This window comes from Chelon labrosus, assembly GCF_963514085.1.
Source record: "Chelon labrosus genome assembly, chromosome: 15".
Taxonomy (NCBI): domain Eukaryota; kingdom Metazoa; phylum Chordata; class Actinopteri; order Mugiliformes; family Mugilidae; genus Chelon; species Chelon labrosus.
The window spans coordinates 23,176,061-23,197,414 of NC_140348.1; the positions used below are offsets into that span (position 1 = coordinate 23,176,061).

General features: G+C 46.0%; 1 protein-coding gene across 1 annotated transcript in view; it reads right to left on the reverse strand.

Annotated features, from left to right (window-relative positions):
* adgra1b (adhesion G protein-coupled receptor A1b) overlaps positions 1-21,354 on the reverse strand; it is a 182,217-nt gene that overhangs the window by 49,269 nt on the left and 111,594 nt on the right. Inside the window, exons 13-14 of the mRNA XM_084562352.1 lie at positions 12,991-13,201; positions 12,291-12,499 (exon numbers count right to left, since the gene is read on the reverse strand). Coding sequence (XP_084418478.1) covers positions 12,291-12,499; positions 12,991-13,201 — 420 coding nt within the window. The remainder of the gene's footprint in view (positions 1-12,290; positions 12,500-12,990; positions 13,202-21,354) is intronic.

The window sequence follows — 21,354 nt, forward strand, 5'->3', positions numbered from 1 at the left end:
TAAATTAAGAATCAAAACAGCATAATGCAAGCTGAAGGCAGAATGAAAACTCCTCAAAACTCCACTTGCGAGGTCGTGAATACCACAAAAAGGGATTACCGGTATGGACTCCCACATGACGGCAGCATTGGTTGGCGTAAAAACTATTCTGATTGTGTTTTGAAGCGAGAGTGTTGGCGGTGAGCACTAGTCTATAATTTAAACTAAGTGATCCTGGAGGTACCTGTTGTCTACGGCTGCTTTAAACTGTGTAAAGAGCTCCTCTCTCTGCCTGTCAAAGCCTGCCAACCGAATACACCCACGTTGATAGAGCTGCACCCTCTGGTTTTAGAGGCGCCGTGTCAGAGCGCGGTGCCTTTACGCACAACCGTCGGCCGTGTTTACCATTATTAAATCAAGTGTAAATGGCTCCATACTGTGCACACACTCATTCGTGGGAGGTGTCACAGACCTCACAGCTCTCCCGCATTGTATGCCACTGGCTTTCTTTCCCACTGTCTTCATAGTAAAAGAAGCATTCCACGTTTTATTCTTGAAAAGGCATTATGATCGGCCACGTTTAAGCTCCGGCATACCGTGCCCATATATGACGTGAAATCTTCTGCCATTCTCTTATCATCGTTACTGCACATGTTGCATGGGAAAAAAAAAAAAAAAAGAAACACACCATCTGCATCTGGCTGCAGATCTGAGGTGTTCCGCTCCACTCAGACAACCATGTCATTTCCCGTAGAGGCCCTTCCTCCGTTTGTTGAGCTCATCGTGCGTCACTGTGACGCAGCTGCTCAAGGCGCCGAGATCAGTGACGTGACCGGGCCAAGAGTGAATTTATTAACCATCGTGCCCTCTGATTTGTGTTCAACTTTAGCCATCCCTCTCTGCACATTCTGCTGTCTCACCGACATGAACCAGACAGCATGTAGTGGGATACAGACGACCACACGGGCGTTTGCATGGTTAAAATCAGGGCCATTGTCTGTGGCATTGGGCCATGCATATAGATTTCACTTCAGCTTTCTACTGATGCCTTACCTTACTCATGGGCTAATTCAGAATTATAGCTTCTGCACTGTTAATATACACTGATCAGGCATAACATTATAACCACCTTCCTAATATTGTATAGGTCTCCCTTGTGCCTTCAAAACAGTTGTGAGTCATCAGAGAATGGACATGGGCCTTCTGAGGGTGTCCTTTGGTGTCTGGTAACACAATGTTGGGGCCTTTGAGGGGAGGGGCCTCTGTGGATAATCCCACAGATGCTTGATCAGTTTGGGATCTGGTGTGGCGGCTGTGGGTCAGTAGGTAGAGCGGGTTCAGAGGTTTAGAGGTTCAGTCCCTGAATACGCCACATGCCTAAGTGTCCTTGAGCGGGACACTGAACCCTCAGTTGCTTCCAGTGCGTGGTACTGGTGTGTGAATGTGTATGCGCTTGTGGGAACGAATGGGTAGATGTGTCTGTGACTGTAAAGCGCTTTGAGTACCAATAGGCAGAATGGCGCCATATAAAAACAAGGCCATTTAACGTTTAGTGAATTTGGAGGCTTCATGTGTTTTTTTGAGTTGTTCCTAAAGCGTTTTTGTGTGTGTGTCTGTGTCAGGCTGCATCCTGCTGGGGATGGCTGCTGCCATCAAGGAGTGTCATTGCTATGGGGTGGGGGTGCCTGGTCTGGTCTAGGTGGGTGCTACATGTCTAAGTAACATCCACATGAATGAATGCCAGGTCCAAAAGTTTCCCAGCAGAACACTGAACTGTCACGAGATTGTCAGTGGTTTTAATGTTGTGGCTGATCAGTGTATGATGTCCTACTGTTTTGAGCTAAGTAGCCAGAAGATTTTTTTTAAACCATAAGAAATGTGGCCACTATGAGAATGCATCTATTGGAACGACATTTGGTGCCGATCGATGTTTTGATCAATGAGTTTCTTTGGTGCCACGACTCGATTTTAAAAGTGACTGCAAATAAACTACAATGTGTTTTGTCATGGTAGTAAAGCACCATGGCAACCGATGGAACAAACTAGCTTGCTGACGTGTTATGTGCAAATGTTTGGCTACCTTGTTCAAAGGACGCACACTCAGTGTTTTCTTGTTATTTTCATTAAATCCACAGACAAAAAGGAAATATTGAATATCACCAGCCTCATCCTTTCAGTATATAGTTCTTACTACTTTCTGGTTTGTCCTCTCAGGGGGAACAAATGCATATTTTAACTGTCTGTCCCAGATATCATCAGGTGGTCTTATAACTCATGATTGAAAAAAAAGGAAAATGGAACAATTTGCATGGTTGGGTTTAATCCAACAAATCCTCAGCAGCTCCATTATAGCCAGAGAAGACTTTCCTGGATAAAAAAAAAAAATAAAAAAAAAATGAATGTGTGTGTGTGTGTGTGTGTGTGTGTATATATATATATATATATATATATATATATATATATATATATATATATATATATATATATATATATATATATATATATATCACATCACACGGATATCTAAACCGCGGGACATCGGACTAAAAATCTGGAGGGCTCTTAATAGACCTTGCCAAAAGATATACTCCCTTCTCCTGTCATGTTATTGCTGCCCCTTCGAATTACATAAGTCTCATTTTCTGCTGTCCTTATCTTCCTGCGAGGAGTGCACGCAGGGCCACACTGCATCAATAGCCGCTCCCTAATTATAAGGCTAAAAAATCCCAGAAGCAGCAGCAGCAGCAGTTGCAGCTCCACGCCCTTACAGTACATTCAAAAATACACAACTGCAGGGCTGCACTCTTCTTGCATGCTGAGGAGAAGGATGCATTAAGTCCACCGCGACGTGGGGTGAAATGGTTGTGAGGGACTGTGAAGGCCGTGACATATAATGCAAGAACTAACTGCAATTCTTGTATATTATGAAAATGACTGTCACCTTTAACCCTCTGACTTTTCATTTTATTTTTGCGGTGATATACTTTTACTAATCGGAGCCTGGGAGCGGCGGGGGAACAAGGGAGCTGAGGCTTGAGATGCCGGTTTGGCCGACAACAGAAGTGGACCTGAAGACGTCCGGCTGGCCAGCGAGCCAACCAAACATCCGGCCAACCGCGGGGGCCGGATCACTTTTTCCGCCGCCCTAATAGAGGAAAAACAATAAGCTCTTAATGTGTTTGTCTAGATTGTCCAGCAATGTGCAAATGAGGTGCTGTCCAGTTCGGTTAAACGCAGCGCACAAATACAGCAACCCCATTGAAAGCCAGTGACAGAAGCCCAAACAGAAGCAGATAGAGGGGGAAGAGAAAGACAGAGAGAGAGAGAGAGAGACTGTTTACACGGCCTGCCCTCATTTCTACCAAGCTGTCTCTGGGGTTCAGAGAGGGTCGCGCTGTCGGCTAGGGAACAGCTGGTGAAAGAGGGGACGGGGAGAGGGGGCATTTTGACATGGACGGCTTCAGATCAGATGCCACGTTACGACGTGAACGCTTCCTTTTTTTTTTTGTTTGTTTGGTTGTGACTGTGTGTTCCAGCAGTGTTCCGGGACATGAATCATGTATGTCAGATGGCCTCCGTCGCATGCGAGAGGACAAGCGGGACCGGTTTCGTTTTAATCATTCGTGACTAACTGTAGAGCGCGAAGCAGATGCACGAGAGTCCGCGCAGTTTTTTTTTTTTTTTCTTTTTGCAACAACAACTGAAAAAAATAAAAATATCTCATTTCATTTTCATCCCACCCAAGTGCTCATATCTGACTAATTGTTGGGGGAAGTGTGCGCCAAAAACCTCGGAAATAAAATCAAAACTCGACTACATCATTATCTTTCATGAAGACGGCTTGTCAGAGAGGACAGTTTTACATTTCAAGCAAGCGCTTTGCCCGGGTATAAAAACCTTTGCACAGTTTTGGCTGCCAATTAATCAGTGACTGCACATAAACAACATCAAAACAGCGAGACCACCGAATAGCCCATTAACTTCCTTAACGCGCACACCGACGTGCAAAAATCCCTTCTGCTGCCAGCAGCGCTATTATAATCTCTCATACACTTAGCTGAGGAGCATACATAATTTGAATAACAATAGGTTAAAGCAATGCAATTTGTACCCGGGCTAAATGACGGATACCCACCGCATTAAAAAAAACAAGAGCGGCAAACGCCGAGCGTCGGGGAGAGAGGGCCGGTGGTAGGTATCGGCTCGCTCCTCCGGCAATGCCAGGGCAAAACGGTTGATGTCTGAGATGAATGGTGGTCTGTGAGCTCTGAACTCATTAGTCAGGGAGGAAATAATCTGCATCACATGTCGGGTTATTGGCCAGCAGCAATCTGCTGGGTGCTGCTGGATGAGCAGGTCCCTTTGCCCCTTTTTTCACACCAAAGCAAGTCTGCAGTCAGCAAACACTGAGAGGGTGAATCAGAACAGTAGCAATGGAATTTAAAAAAAAAAGGTCTGCAGTGGAGCCATGGATTCAGCAAACACACACACACACACACACACACACACACACACACACACAGACAAAGCAATCCTAAAAGTAACCACGCCTGACGTCAACTTTAAATCAATGCTTCCAAATGAAACACCAGTGCATTTATAAACCAAACCCCCGGCTCTGTTGCAGGGGGGTCATCTGAAAACAGCCTCAGTGTAACCGGTTAAGTCAGCTGCCGCTTAGGAGGCCGCGCGAAGGCCGCCCACTCGCGGATGGAGGTTGGATTAGCGCTCGTCTGGCGGGTGCTCGCTTTTGGAACGAGTGCGAGCGAGGTGAAGGGTGAGACGTAGTTAGTTGGTGCTCGGCGGGCTGCAGATAATTAGCGTTTGCTCCGAGAGTTAGCGTAAGCTGCGCAATTACGACAAGGCTGAACGCCGCTGCAGTGACGAATTACTCGTATTTCCGGCACGCCGGGGTCCCTCCTTGTGGTTTTATCAGCGACCAAACAGCTATGGCGTTCACAGTAAAGCGATAGGTTGGGGAAATACACTAATTGGCTTTCATGCTGCGAGTTAGATGAGAAGATTAATGGCCCCGTTATGAGTGTCCAGCATATGTGAAGTTACAGCCAGCAGCCAGTTAGCTTAGCCTCACGCGGAGAGTGCAAACAGACAAGCCGCTAGCCTGGCTCCATCCAGGGGTAACAAAATCCACTTCCCAGAACCTCCAAAGCCCCGCTGATCACATTTACAGGAGGACTACGTCTTATTTTTAATTTATCTGGACTGTTCTTCTCATTTAACTGCTTATTTGCGCTCTCCTAAGAGCAAGCGTTAAGCATTTCCCAAAACATTAAACTATTGCTTTCAGCAAATTACTTTTTGCTATCACCCACAATCCGCTTTTTTTTTCCAGCAGCAACATCCGTAATCTGCAAAACAATCTTAATCTCAGCAAAATGTACCCATTATAGAAATCAGCACGTAGCACGTATAGCCAGCTGAATTCACTGCCATGCTAACAGTACGTGATGCATTTTTGTGTGTACATACTGAAAAGAGCTCTCCAGAGGCTAGGGTGATGTTTATTGAATGGACCACCCACTCCTCAGACACAAACCTCCGTTTTTGTTTTTTTTTTAAAACCGGCTATCATCTAACACACAACCAGGCATTACCCCCGTCTGCTGATATCACAGGCTGCCATCACCCCCGTCCTTCTCCCCCTCCCACTACAATGCATATCAACAAAAATAACAAAAAACGCCAGCGCGGTGCCGCCGTGAGACTGGGTCGCATATCTAAGCAGGGCATCGTCATTATCGCTGTAAATCCCTTCATCTCCCCCCGAAACGCCAAAGCTCCTTCGGCGTCGACGTGTCACCGAGACAGAAAAAGTCCAGCGCGTGAAGATAAAGAAGTTACCCGCGCTAAAGCTGGGGGCTCTCTTGAGGGCAAACAACGAAAGCTGGCTTGTTGTTGTGTCATTGTGTCTGTCTTGAACACATGTGAGGACAAAGGACTAATGAGGACACACGAGAATGCTTTATGCTAAAAAAGAAAAGAAAAGAAAAAAGAAAAGCGAGAAAACACCTTTTGAGCTACAGAGATTTGGAAAGTTGCCGGGAGGTTATTTTCAATTAAAGACATGTATCCAGCGTCTTACAGTATGTGTGCGCTAGCCATTGCTGCCAAATTAGAAAACACCATATGTGGATTTAATTTGAATAAACAACTCCCTTTAGAATGATTTTTTTATTTTATTTTTTTTAAGAATGTAATCACAGTCAATTGGTGTCTCTTCGAACGAAGCCGAAGCACAGAAGGCTTTCTAATTTTATCCCTTCCATTTATTCATCCTTTATTTCCTCCGAGCTACTACCTTTTAAGCGACAGTGACGCGATCGAGGTGGCAATTCACATTTTGGAACGCATCATAAAGCAAAGTAAAGCTGATTAATGATATTTGTGCGACGGAGCCGGATTATTCCTGTGTTTTTTTCACAGTCATCGGGATAAGCTGTTGAGAGAATGGGACGGGCGGATTGTCGTGGTCCTTCTGCCATCCTGGTGTTTTGCTCCTTTGTAAATTGAAGGCAGGGAGCGGCGGTCAGCGCCGGCGGTCAACAGCAACGTCACAGCGGTATCGAGCCCGCGCAAGGCTCAGCCAATGAGAGCTAATTCATCGGGATGGGATCCCGTCTTGGTCGGTTTGGTTCAAGATGGAGGCGCAGCAGCCGAGACAAGTGAACTGTTCGGCCAAAGTCAAAGAATGAGAGCTGAAGAACGTGTCTTTTACATTTTTTTTCTGCAAGGTTTCCTCCAGGGTGATGGACTGCGGCCTGCAGTCCATCACAGGTGAAGTTAAACTGACGGGTATGATAGAGGATGTTCCTGAAAATGCAGTTTTTCCTAGCATCTAATGAGCTGTTCCATTTCCCAAAATCAAATCCAGTGATTTTACAGACGATTTTCAGGAACATATTTGAGATCAGTCAGTCAGACAGACGGAGGAGCTGCGATTCATAAAGTGAGTTCCATTGTGAAGACACGACAGCCAGAAACTCCTGTCAGTGTCTGAATAAATCAGAATAATTCACAAATTAAACTATTCTCGTGGTCCAGATTGACTAAACACACATTTCAGTGCGTAACTGCAGTTGTGAGGCACTCGTGCTCGACTTGAGTATTTCCGTGTCATTCTGAAACGGTACTGTAAATCATTCGGTCCGTAGCATTTGAGTGACAAACGATGCACACTTTAGCGCGCAGCGTTTATCTGACCTACTGTTACTAGCTGCTTTTTAGATGAATAATTTACGCAGACACATAAAATGAGTTTGCAGAACACAGCACGCGGTTTAAGCTCGAACAAGTGGCATTTTTCCTGACTTGTGACACGCTGCAATAATGTGTGAGATGTTAGCGAAAGAGAAATCTCCCCGCTGAAAGTCCCCGATGCACTGATTTAAATAAATGTATGACACAGAAGAACTTTGGAGGGTGTAGGCTTTGGAAAAAACTCTAAAATACCAAGTGATAAAGTAGTATGGTAGCCTTGTGCAGCTGATCTGGTAACACTCCATTTGGATTTCATTACAGGGTGTGTTTCAACCAATTCAGAGAAGAAAAAAAATGTCCCTGCACGCAATTGCAACCAATCAGAGCCAACAATGTCTACTCAACGGTGCTCAGGTGACCTGCATGACTACATCGTTGTTACTCTTCTGTCCATCACCACATAAAGCCCCACCCAAAGGATATGATTGAGCTGCCAGATCTTTGCAGGGTGTCGATAAAGCAGAGTGTCACCAGCTAGGAGCTGTAGTTTCTATATATCTCTGAAGGATTTTCACCCAGATAAAGAATTTAAAACGAGAAAAACAGGACTGATGATGACTCCTGGCCGGGGAGGAAGAGCAGTCCAGAGCTGCACCATTAATACAACTCGGAAGAATGACTATGAAAAGCTAAAGGGAAGTAAGACAGGTCGTCACATTAATGGATCGTGCGTCTGGATTGCAAAGTAAAACCAAATTTAAAAAATCCTGACGCTGCTCTTGGAAGCTGGAGCAGAGCTGGTTTTGCACAGTGAGGTTAACGCCGATTCAAATCTGAGGATTTGATGATCGATTCCTCGATATCAGATCTATAAAATGAAGATTGGTTTGTTTTTTAGATTCCCAAAACACATTCCCAGAAACATAATCAGTCCGAGTCCAGACCGACTTTCCACCACGAGTAATACGTGGCCGTTGAAGATCATCTGATCTCCAGGCTAGAACTTGCTCTACATCCATAGGCTACCACAGCAGCTAAGTACACAGTGATGCCTCGGTGTTAACAATATTATCATAATATTATTTCAACATAGCATCAGTCTCAATGTCAATTTCAAGCCATCCTCAGCAAACATTACAGACTCGGGTACCTTCGTTCAATTCATATGCACGTGACTCTACCATGGGCCACCTGCTCGACTGTGACTAAAGCATCCTCCATTTCCACTTCACTCCATGTGTTCATCACATTCTGGGAACATACACTGCCTGGCCAAAAAAAAAAAAAGTCTGGATTGGCTTTGATTACAGCACATTCTCTGTGGCATTGTTTTTATAATCTTCTCCAATGTCACCAGATTTATTTCCATCCAGTGTTGCATTCATTTTCCACCAAGATCTTGTATTGATGATGGGAGAGTCTGACCACTGCACAAAGCCTTCTCCAGCACATCCCAAAGATTCTCAGTGGGGTTAAGGTCTGGACTCTGTGGTGGCCCATCCACGTGTGAAAATGATGTCTCATGCTCCCTGAACCACTCTTTCACAATCTGAGCCCCATGAATCCTGACATTGTCATCTTGGAATATGCCCGTGAACATCGGGGAAGAAAAAATCCATTGATGGAATAACCTGGTCATTCAGTATATTCAGGTAGTCAGCTGACCTCATTCTTTGGACACATAATGTTGCTGAGCCTAGACCTGAGCAACTGCAGCAACCCCAGATCATAGCACTGCCCCCACAGGCTTGTACAGTAGACACTAGGAATGATGGGTGCATCACTTCATCTGCCTCTCTTCTTACCCTGATGCGATGGTTCTCCACTATCCTTCCAGTTTCTAATAATGTGTTGCACAGTTTTTAACCCAGTTTTAGTAGTTTCTACAATCTCCTTAGATGTTTTCTCTGCTTGATGCATGCCAATGATTTGACCCTTCTCAAACAGACTAACATCTTCTCCACGACCACAGGATGTGTCTTTAGACATGGTTGTTTAAGAAATGAGAAGCTACTCACTGCATCAGTTGGGCTTAAATAACTTGTTGCCAGCTGAAAGATAATCGCCCATGCAGTAATTATCCAATAGGAGGCTCCTACCTATTTGCTTAGTTAAATCCAGGTGGCGACTTTTTATTTTGGCCAGGCAGTGCATCTCTGAACAGCCCTCCCTGTATTGGACCGTGGCCTTAGGGCCTTTGTTATGATTGGTTACTCACAAACGCCAGCCACCCACACCGCGTGTTCTTTCGCTCTAAAGGTCTCCTCCTGCATATTAAACAGTCTGGAGCATTGCAGCAACCAAACGCAGGAACTCCTCCGTCGACATTATCACCTCAGCAACTACATTAATAAATAAAAGAGCCTAGCTAGCTCTGAGACGGCGCACGGCACGCAGGGTGGCTGCGGAGAAGAGGTGTGTCTTCTGGAGGGGGGGGTACATGGGGGGGGGGTTAAAAGGGGGCTGGTGTGTAGGGTTGAGGCTTGTCACCGTGATGAAGACAGATGATGAGGCTGCATTGCTGTAAACGAGTGAGTCAGCCCTCCCTTCAGACAGACACAGGCCTGCAGGAGGCAGATGGGGGAGGAGGAGGCGGGACGGTAGGAGGGAGACGGGGAAATGCATGGGAACTGTCCCTGGTGCTGAAATCTGGAACGGCTGCTTTCGAACAGCTTCGAGTTCAGCTCAGTGCAAGAAAGAAAAGAAGGGAAAAAAAAAGAAACAGAAGCCGTCTTTCAATAGCTGACCCACATCTGAAACGAGCTGTATCACTAGTTTAAGTTTTAGTTTAACGTGCTCTGTACCTGACCTGCTTTCCAACGCAAAAGAGGCACAATTCTGCATTTGTTGTAGCTGTCATTTCTCAGGTGGAACGTAACGTGTGCCCGGACGGAAGCTTAGAGGCTCTAGCTGTGGATCTGGTCCCAAGTTTGGCATTCTGACCACAAAGCCAGGGGGAGGGAGATGTAACTCCTTCAGAGCCAAGTCAAAAAGTGCTTCTCATTAAAGTGCTTTATATATCCCAAACCTCAGGCCCCGGGGACCATTATATCGGGGTGCACACACATACACACATGCACTTCTCGGTGAACTGTGCAAAAAAAAAAAAGAGTCTGGATCAACAGGAATATGACATTGCACTGCTCGCCCACTTCCCCCCCTTCCCATCTATATTCTTTCAAATGATTTATTTTATTTTGTCGCTGCTGCATTGTTCATCTTTCAAAGCTGCCCCCCTTTCCTCCGCGGCTCACCCTGCCGTGCGTTTGCTCGGCGTCACAGGCACATCCTTGCGTTTCTATATTGCGCACAGCTGACATACGGTGGCATTCAAGGTCTTCCTTTCTAAAGCAAGTGGGTGATAGAAACAGCCGTGTAAGGACCAGTCGGCGCTGCCACACTGCTGCTGCTGCTGCTGCTCGACTCCCAGAGAACAGGGACGCCACCATCACCTTGTTTAACTGTGTCACAGCAGCTAGAATATCAAACAAAATCATCAACTCCCCCAAGTGAAGCTCATTTGGTGCCGTTCCAGTGCCTCCAATGCGCGGGTTATAAACGCTATCGTCACTGGTGGAGGTTTCCTTATTTGCAAACACTGTAAATTAAACGTGGCCAACTTGCAGTAATTGGCACTTTCCTCTCGGTTTGACATGAAACGATTATGCAACAGGTCTAGCACTTGCAGAAGCCGCTCTAAGGTATAAAGGTGTTGCACCGTGCCGTATTCTAGATGAGGCCAGCCAACAGGAGAATGATGTCACAAGTCCGTAAATAAGGGTCCTTTTCTCGGGCACTGCAGAGACCAGGCGGGTGTGGTGACTGCATTAGCAGACGCGCAATCCCCGGCGCAAAACGCTCACACAAGACCGCGACGTGGACGCTCCCCCCGTCACGGCTCTCCACCCGTCACCGTGACTTGTCGGACGTGTCTTGGAAGTTCAAATGGTTAATGTGACGGCAGGAAATTTGACCCGAAATGAAATGGGAAAAACGCCGATCGAGCCTCGCTCTGACCGCGAGAAAGGTGCCCACTGACGGCGCGCCTCCCCAAGCCCGTGTTTGATAGAGAAATACATGCACAGCGACAATCTGACATCTGCTCTCCATCTGACAACAGCTTAGTATTCTCAACAGACACCCCACTCTCTCCCCCTGAGCACCCCCATGCCGTTTTTTTTTTTTTCTCTCCACGCCGCTTTCCCTCAGCATCCCCACTCTTTCCCCTTCCTATGCGGCTTTTTTTCTCGAGCCAGCTTCTATCCACACACCAGCGAACAGCGGGATTGAACAGTGCCTTCATAAAATATGCAGGTAAAAAAAGGCTTCTCGGAAAGCACCGACATCTCAAGCACAACACTTTTCATGCTCCACCGAGAACTGACCTCCCAGTCTATCGAATCCCACTCTTCGGTAAACATCCGGAGGATTTCTTTTCATCCAAAAGAGCGGACCAGGCGCAGCGGCTCTATGGAGCGACCGGGCGATGCGATGCCATTGCGCTTTTGGTATTATCCTCATGAAATCAATTTGAACAGGGAGACGTCGTCGGGAGAAGGCATCGCGGCGGCGTCGAGACCAACTTGAGCGACACAGATGAGCGATGCTACGCTTTCCAGTCCAACATTTTTTTTTCTTTTTTTGCTCGGCGATGGTTGCAGCCAATTAGCACACCACTTGCGCTCAGAGGCGAATAGCTCCTGACAAGGCGCTCCTTCTCTTGAGCATCGCTTCTATTTCAGCTGCTGTGCTGCTTTTTGGAAAAGGGTGGCAGGCTATACAACGCGCGCAACTTCTCATTTCCAGGACATAGGGGGAATTTGGCGTAACGCAAACACCGAAGCCAATAAATCCCCGTAGCGCATTTGACAAATCCCTTCCCTCTCCTGAAGAGCAACAATAAAAGGAAGCTTTTAAAGGTCTCTGCATGAAGCGCTTCTTAAACACGTGACTCCATCTATTCCATGGTGTGGGGGAAGAGAAAAAAAAAGCTGCATTTGATCCATAATAGGCCCTAAGCAGTGGAAGACACGTTATGAGGGGTCACGGTGAAATTAATGACACCGGTAGCAACGCAGCAGCAGACTACTCACCATTAGCACGGCAAAGTTATTATGATGGGTGCAATGAATAGTGGTCGTGTTGCCCCCGGAGCCTGTTATGTGGCAGCCCTCTGCCCTCCAGCCACCGTGTCCATCCAGCAGGTCAAAATCCCAATAGGCTGCGGTGGGGTCTACACCCAGTGCGAAGTGCCTGAGAGCGATGGTAACGGAGTGCACGGCGCTCCCGAGGCTGCACCCATCTGCAAGAAAAGCAACACATTCTGTAAAGGAAACCAAGTGGAAAGTCAGTAAGTGCTAAGGCACAAAAAAAAAAAAAAAAAAAAAGAAGCACGGGCACGGGCGCACGGAACTCCTGCATGCACACCACACGCATGCACACGGGCATTAAGTGTCAGACAGTTGCTGCAGCTGGAAAGACTGTTGTGTGAAGTGTTGCAGACAACTTTCATCGCAAATGGAAACCTAAAGCAGCCGTGATTTGACTCGATTCATGCTCTGGTGTGAATCTATATGCGTATATTTTATTATTAAATCAAATAAACAGCGACAGAGTTTGGATTAGATTTTGGAACACGCGAGCAGAAGCCCGTGTGCCAACATGTTGCGCAGAACAAACTGATAGACGGCGACTGAGTGTGTGTGCGCGCGCGTGTGTGTGCGTAAACATGTCGGCGATACAGGCACAGCGTTGACATCACAGGCATCATGATAAACATGGATTTCCTCTTACCTAATTTGGTGAAAGCAACTGGTGTTGAAACGCTCCTACGCTTCCCATCGTCCGCGAGATTCGACGAATTCCCCGTGCAAGGAAAGAGTTTCCCATTGCGAAACACAATAAACTGCAGCTTGCAAGTGGAGTTATCAACAGATTGCAACGCAGAGGAGGAGATAGGCGTACCAGCCAGCGGTAAATGGATTGAGGCGACTGCCACTGAGTTCTGCGGATGGAACAAGAAAAGAGAGGGAAATAAAAATTAAATAATATATCCGAGATGCGCTGGGGAGGAAAATAAAAAAAAAAACTCCAATAGAAAAAGACTGACAAATAGCTTTTTTCCTCTCCAGGAGTGGAGGCGACCATAGACCACAAGTGGCCAAGGGGATGAGAATCACGTTTGAAGCGCTCTAGTGCGCCTATTTGGTCAGGCTCCCTGCCGCAGAGGTGGAAATGGTTCTTACCATTTCAGCTTGAGGGCACATCAACACTGCAGCTTGATTTAAAGAGACAACCGGTCTGACTTTATCTTCTTTTTACCGAATACATACACAGGGGGACCTCCGAATAAAACATCCCTGGCAAGATTTGCTGGGGCAAAAAAGGGGGGGAGGGGGGGTAGCAAGGCTCGGTAATGTCAAAGTGCAGGAGCTCGCCATCTTTGAGCACAACTGGATCCTGAGTGTCCTGCAAACTTGATTTTTATTTCTGTAGCTGCCAAAAAAACAAAAACAAAAAAAAACACCCATCCAATGTGCAGATATAGCCTCACAATCCCATCAGAGTTGCATTCAATAGCCTCACTCTCTCTGATCTGTTATGACCTGAAGCTGATCATTTTGCATTCCAAACCAGCAACATATCCCCCGCCTGTTTCGTCCCAGGGAAATCTGAGCTAAACAAATCAAGACCCAGCCTTCTGGAGCTGCACAACTTGCCGAGGGTGCAGTGAACGACGCCTCTGGTGGATGGAAAATGTTGCCCAAGAGGTGTGTGTGTGGTCCGGTGACAAGCGGCACTTAAACCCTGCCAAAGATCAAGTTTAATCATGAGAAGAAAAAAAAAAGGCTTCCAAATTGGCACCGTCAGCAGATAGGACCTGCCCTACACGTGTGTCCTGCACACTTAACTCCATGCCTCGGCTGATACGCTGTAGCTGCAAAAGCTCTTATGAATTTAATATTTCATGCTTAAAAACGGAGAGGGCGGGAGCTGGAGTGTACTCGCAAAGGCAAATAAATGCGCGGCGTTCAAGAGGGGCGGCTTCTGCAGACTCTATGCTCGGTGATCATCTTCTGGTCAGTGACCTTCATCGGGGTATGAGGCTCTCTGACTTAAAGGAGAACAAACAGATATGTTGTTTTGTGGATTCACAGTGAAGTGCCAACACATGAATAGTTTTGTTTTTGGTGAATATAACGCCTTAGACAAAAAAAAAAATAAAAAATGACCCTGCAGTTTTATTTAGACCCTAATGGAGCATGAGGCTAATGACGAGCCTGGTGATGATGCTGTAAGCGTTCACAATAAAGATAATGATGATAGTGTCACGCCAAATGAGGTCGGCTTTGTTCGGCTTTCAATCACACCACCCTCCGGTGTGAGAGGATCAGCACTTTGGACCTCAAGGGGGGGTGGGGGGCGGGAGGGAAGGCTTCCTGGCCGAGTCGAATGTAATGTGGATGCCCATAAAGTGCCCTTACAGTTAATGGGAAGCTGCTTAGTCAGACGTTCGGCCTAATCAATGCCGAGGAGGAAGACGGCCAAATTTCTTAATCAAGACAATCAAGACCATCTTCCTTATCCGTCCTCGGTTTCCTTTCCTGGCCGCCGTGTTGTGATGTTTGTCGTAATGTGGGCGCCCTTGGGATGACAGGCTTAGTGCGCGGGGGCCTGGGTTGTTGTTTAGATCCTCCCCGGTCCTTCTATTACCCTGCGAAATAATTATATACGGGCGACAAAGAGCGACAGCGTGCTTAAGCACAGCTCCGTTACATTAGAGCCACCGTGTGTGCGGAGCCGCTGCTGTTTTTTTTTTTTTTTTCACAGCATCAGCTTTGTTAGCTATTAGTTTCTGCATTGACTCACTCTTGAAAGGCTATTGATTTTCATCCTGCGGCGTGTTTGTGTGTGTGTTTATGGGGGAGAGGACAAAAGACAGAGAATCCTCGCCTTAAAATTTATGTCGCATCATTTCTTTTCTCCGAACGGCTTTTAAAAGCTCCGGCGGTCTGTTTGTCCCGAGACGTCGCAGGATACAGACGTCAGGGACGGGGCGGGAGAGGATTTGAGGCCCAGGTGACAGCCGGGAGAGGGAGTTAAGCGCGGGCCCGCCACGCTCTTCCGAAGGGCCCCCTTCTTATATGCGGAACACAGATACCAGGTGACCTCCATCCCCCGGGGGGAATGTTTTCAAAGCGTACAACTCGCGAAAAGGAATCTTATCTCGTATACTTGTCTCCTCATCTCTCTCTACATCTTTTATCCTCTTTTATTTGGCGTATCAAAGGGATTTACAGCCCAGAGGGTGTGCTATAAGCCACGGCATGCGCAAGGTCCCTTTCTAAGCAACAATCTATGTTCCTCCCGAGCAACCTAAACAGCTACATTTCCTCCGCCCCAATGCCACCGGGGACCTCGCGCTTCAGAGTTGATTTAGCTGGTTGTACCTCAGCTGCCTGACCTTCCTCCAAGCCCCTCCCTCTCTAGCAGGGCAGCATGCGGTAGCCTTAGTAACCGCAATCACGCACACTCCCCTCCGCCTCTCGCTCTAGCCTCGGGATCACTTCCCTTTTCCCTCTTTTTATTTTTTTACCCGCTTATTCCTTCCCTTGCAGAGGGCATCCAGGTGAATGTCAGCAGTCACCTCTTATTTCAGGCTGCTCCCTCCCGTCCGCCGCCTCCCTTCCACCTGCTCCTTGATGCACGGCCCTGCTTGACGGAGCCACAAAGCTGCAAAAAACAGCCTGCAGGGCAAAACACAACAGCGAGCGTTTGACCCGGGGGCAGCCACCAAATCACAGCATAAACATCACGCTTAAGCATGGCCCCTTGACTCCACGAAGGGGGGATTACGTGTTTAGACCAAGAGGTGGAAATTAAAGGAGCTATTAAGCTTTTTTTTTTTTAATTATTATTTATTTATTGTATAATCCAAAATTAGAAAGAGCCGTGCCTTCATTGATGTATCTGCGGGGGAGATACATTTATTTATTTGAGCAGGCGGCCACTTGAAAATTAACTATGAATAAAATGAATTTAGCTCAAAGGGCAGTTTGCTGAGCTCTCCACCAGCCGAGAGAAACTGCTGACGAGCGCGGTGGGAGATTTGCATAATTTTTATTGTAATCACTGGCAGTCCTGACGCTGGCGCAGACGTGGTCAAAGGCACGGTGACCATGACAAACGGGCGGGGCGTCGGGAGGCTTCGGCGGGCCGTTTTCCACCCGTGATGGTTTTTTTAAGAGGCTGAAAATAAATCACAGTTTGGCTCGCGAGCGACGCTCAGCAAACCCCGCTACCCGGAGCTTGTTTCAAGGTTTCAAGGCGTTCGTATCGCCCCGATATTAAAAATATAAAGAAACTTAATTCTGCAAAAAGGATTGTCGTGCTCGCAGCTAGAAAGGTGCGCTCCATTTCATGCTGTAGCGTGCTTGGCATTACTTATCAAAAGAAATTAAACACAGGCCCACATGGTTTCCATGCCAACAGGAGTCTGTTTCCTCTAGATGGGTTGTGTTGTTTGGAGGGGAGGGAGGGAGGGAAGGACGGCTGTGGTGGTGGGGGCATTTGAGCAGATTTGAAGCAGGAAATCAGGCTGTTTGGAGAGGCTGAGCTGTCATCTACACTCCCCTCAGTCAGCTCTGACTCAAACTGTCACATCACAGGGCTGTGGCTTAACAAAATAACATTCAAGAGGCTGCAACAGATGGACAACATTGTTTGATTGAAAGGCTATTGTGGATTACAAATTAATGAATTCAGCGCGTATAAAAGCATAACCGACAAATTAGCTGCGGGGTGATTGATAATGAGCCAACAAAGAGGCGAGTCTCTGTGTCAGGACAGATCTTAGAGGGGAAATTCAGTTGTTCCCTCATTACTTAATGGAAATGCGTGACTCTCTACGGAACGTCACCGGCCACTAAGAGTTTGTCTCATCGGTCTCTTGTTGCCACGTCAGTGTGCCCTGCGTGTCCATTATTAGCGGAGGCAGAGATGACTGTGACTCAGTGCTGAGAGTCTACCGAGAGGACACATTTTAATGCGGCACGGCACAGATGAGAAACAAATTTGGGCGCACAAAGGAAAAGAATACATTCCTCTGAGTCATCTGCTATCTATTCTTGAAGGGTCAGTTCACTCAAATCACAAACTAGCACATTCTAACTTGGGGGCATCGAGCCAAGCGGGGCGTCGGTGTTTAAAGGACGGAGATATCCAACCCAACCCAACTCCAGATGCAAGTGCCTTTTGGAAAGAAAGTACAGTAGTTCCAATTATAACTCTTCACAGTGACATTTGCGGATTTATCCAATTCCTTCCTGCAGTTGGCCAAAACTACAGATTGTGTTTTTCCACATTCATTTCCAGTATTTTTTTAAATTTAAGACAGACCTTTTCCTTTTTTTAATTTCATAATAATTTCGTTTTTACTTATTTATTCCCTTTATTGATCCCTAATGGGAGAATTCTGCATTTAACCTGTCCATTTGTTCACACAGCAGAGTGGTCTACCAGGCATGCAGTGCCCAGGGAGCAGTTCTGGGGTTAGGTGCTTGCTCAAGACATCTAAGCAATGGATATATTGGAGAATGGACCTGTCCCGGAGCTGCTTCTCTAACCACCAGCCCACAGGTCCCTTAACCTTAATCTATTGGTTTAGGTTAGGTGTAGGTTACGCTTAATGAAAGGTCAATAGTAGGTGTGTGGCAGGGCAGTACTATAGTGTGGTACTCAACTTTGGTGTTGGAAGGCTATTGGCTGTGTAACATGGACAGAACTCATATATTCATCCAACCAAGGTAAATGGGATCGTTGACAGTGTGAGAATCACAAATTAGTTGTTAAAGTAGTTGAATCCCAGTTGGAAAATATGAAGGCCAACGACAGCTGCGAACAACTGATTAAAAAGGGGGATCATGATCTATTGCTGGTGCCAAAAAGTAGCTAACCATGAACAGAAACCTCGGCTGAATGAGACCATGGCAACCACAGATTTAATTTTGGACTCGTATTAATAGACCATAGAGTTAACTGCAGGCCAAGGCTTTAATTTATAGTTTGTTTGCACTGTCACTAAAAACAACAGATGCGTGCACTGCGCTCTACTTTAACTGCCACATCAACTGGGTTTACATTCTTTTATTTACTTACTTGAGATTGTGAGCTATGCCAAAAATGAGATCTAAAAAAGCCCAAACCAAATTGTCAAAAGTGTGGGAATTCTCTAAACAGAGACTTGGTGTAATGGACACTCGGTAAAAATTAAATGACCTGCCCCAGCAGCACAACCGCCGTGCACGAACCTCTCAAGAGAAAACATCCTGAGGCTTTTTGACCTCAAAACAACGAGGCAGCAGAACCAGTATCTGGACTATTACAGCGAGTTTTGCTTGATTCTTGATTAGTGGCCAGTGGCTGGAGTCAACAAAGACGCTCCGTAGCGGATGTTAATGACCAGTACGGCAGCACCACTGCTTCCCGGTGCATTCGCAAGTCGTGAGCAATGTGAGTTTCCATTAACGCTACGCTTCGAGTGGGTGTAAGCAACGTTTTGCAGATAAATAATACAGCTTGCATTTCCAATTACAATCAGCACAAGCCAGTGAAGTTAAACCACGCACTAAACACTGTCCAATTAGCATGAGCTTAAAAACGTATTAAAAATATATATTTACTAATTATGTGTACACTGCATGATTCTTTTGCAAAGGAGAGCATAATTAGGTAAAAGCTACAGTTTGAAATGCTTCTGATAGCAGAAGGAGTATCTAGTAATGAGTTAATCAAAGAATTAATCATCTACTCAGAAAATAAATAATAGACTGTACGTTTTATTGACATAAATGTAACGCCCGGGAGGAACCTCTTCACAAAGACGCCTGGCTGGCCTCAAGCAGATGGGTCCTGAGATGAGTTCTGCTCAAGGTTTCTTCCCGTTAAAAGGAGTTTTTCTTTGTGGCCGTTAACTTTAAAGGGAAACTACTGTTTTTTACTACCTGGACCTTATTTCTGGCATAAAATACAATCGTTTACTCACCCATATAACTTTTGTGTAATTTGTATTCCTTTGGGAGATAATTAGATCTGCGTATATCCATGTAGTGGGAGTGAATGGGGCACCGAAACGCAGCCTCTAAATAACGCATTATCTGCCATTGAGTGGAACTGTAGGTCAATCTACAGACCCCGAATGATAACAGGGGTAACTAGAGAGGTGCCCAAGAGAGGTAACTAACTCAACGGGGGATAGCACTAGTGTACAATAACAAAATATTGAGTTTCGTGGCAGATAATGGGTTATTTAGAGGCTGCGTTTCGGTGCCCCAGTCACTCCCACTATATGGATATACGCTGATGTAATTATCTCCCGAAGGAATACAAATTACACAAAAGTTATATGGGTGAATAAACGACTGTATTTTATGCCAGAAATAAGGTCCAAGTTGTAAAAAACAGTAGTTCCCCTGTAAGTGCGGTTTACACCTCTGCGGGACTAGACACCGTAACCTACGTACTTAGCCTAGACCGGTGTGAGACATTCATACTTGTGCACTCGTCAGTCTGGCTCGCTCTGTAAAAACACTTTTTTGCCAATTGGGTTAATTTTTGTTTCTACTTCCTGCTTCGCTTTCAACAACGACTGGAACTTTCGCCAAAATTTCGCTGGAAACGAGTCACACAAATGCTTCGAACCTCCTCGGTCAATCTTTCTTCGGTGTGAGCCAATCAATTTCAAAATCGCAAAGCTGGAGAAGCAGCCGGAAACACTAAAGCGGTGATAGGCTACCACCAAGCGGACCAATCACAGACCAGGTTACCGCCTTACGTTACGGCGTTAGGGTCTGGGCTGCCACCGTAGCTACACTATTCCATATGAGTATCACTCAAAACCTTGAGGAATAAAATCAAAAAGTCGTGCAGATACTGGCTGGATACTGTACCACTTTTGCAGTTGTACAGTTGTTCAATTGTTTCTGAGAGAATCCGTAATTTCATTGTTGACCTTGAATTTGCATTAAACGTACATCCCAGTTTGCCCGACACAATTATTTCAAAGGATTCAGGATTGAAGATTAGCAAAATACTAAATATTTCAATGAAGTTTCGAAGCGGCAGCAGGACAAACCTGTCCCAGCGCCAAAGCAGCAGCAGCGGAGCGGGAGCAGATTTAGACGTTGGCTCCCGATCCGTGCCCGAAACCACATCTAAACCGCGGCGAACACGAGCCGCCTCGCTTTCTAGTGTCACTCTAAGAACGAGACAGAGCAGCGGCGAGTGGAATCTAAAGAATCGCTGGCATTTCACATCGGGAAAGACGCTGCGCCCGTTAAATGAAAAGCCTGGGTTTACCAGGATGATGAAAACCATCCATCTCAAGTGGGAATTATGCAGCCTCAAATATGACAGGAGTGGCGTTGCTCTATTTGTATGCGACTTGTTATTGCTGCTGCACAGCTCATCCTAGTCTTCTTTAGAATGAAGAATGGTCTCGCTAACGGTGCTTTTCTGCTCTGTTTTGCACATACAGCCGTAGTTACTGGAAAAAAGTTGCACGGTGATGATAAAGAAAACAATATTTGAATCATGTTTTGTCTTGAGTTTATGTAAAGCGAATGTACTGAATTCTATATGAGACCTGAGAAAAACAAATCTTGTTCTTCAGGCTGCGCACGTAAGATATCAACACTGAAAACATGACAACCATGTATGTGTTCTCTGACTGTTAATGAGCACAGAGAGTAAAGGGCTGGATGCATCATTAAAATAGGTAACATTCATATTCCTGTCCATGGCAGGTAAAGCAACGACTGTCCAGCGAGCGACCACAGAGGGGGCCAACAACAAACCAGCAGCCTTTTATCTATTCATGTATTCATTCACATTCTAAACCATTCATTACCTGTTTATTCGCCAATATGCTCGGTCTGAATGCTGCTGAATGAGTTATAATAGGCCTGTTTGTGTTGACTGGATGACTGGAACTGCAAAAAAGACTTTTTATTTTTTACCTGGGCAGGTGTAGGGTAGTCTACACCTTTTTAAATGTCTCGTTAGGGCACCACCTCCTGTTATCGTAGGAAGAACACGGTTTAAATCAATTTATCAGTCTCAATTAAATAATTTGCATATCTGAAGGAGTGAATCCTTTAC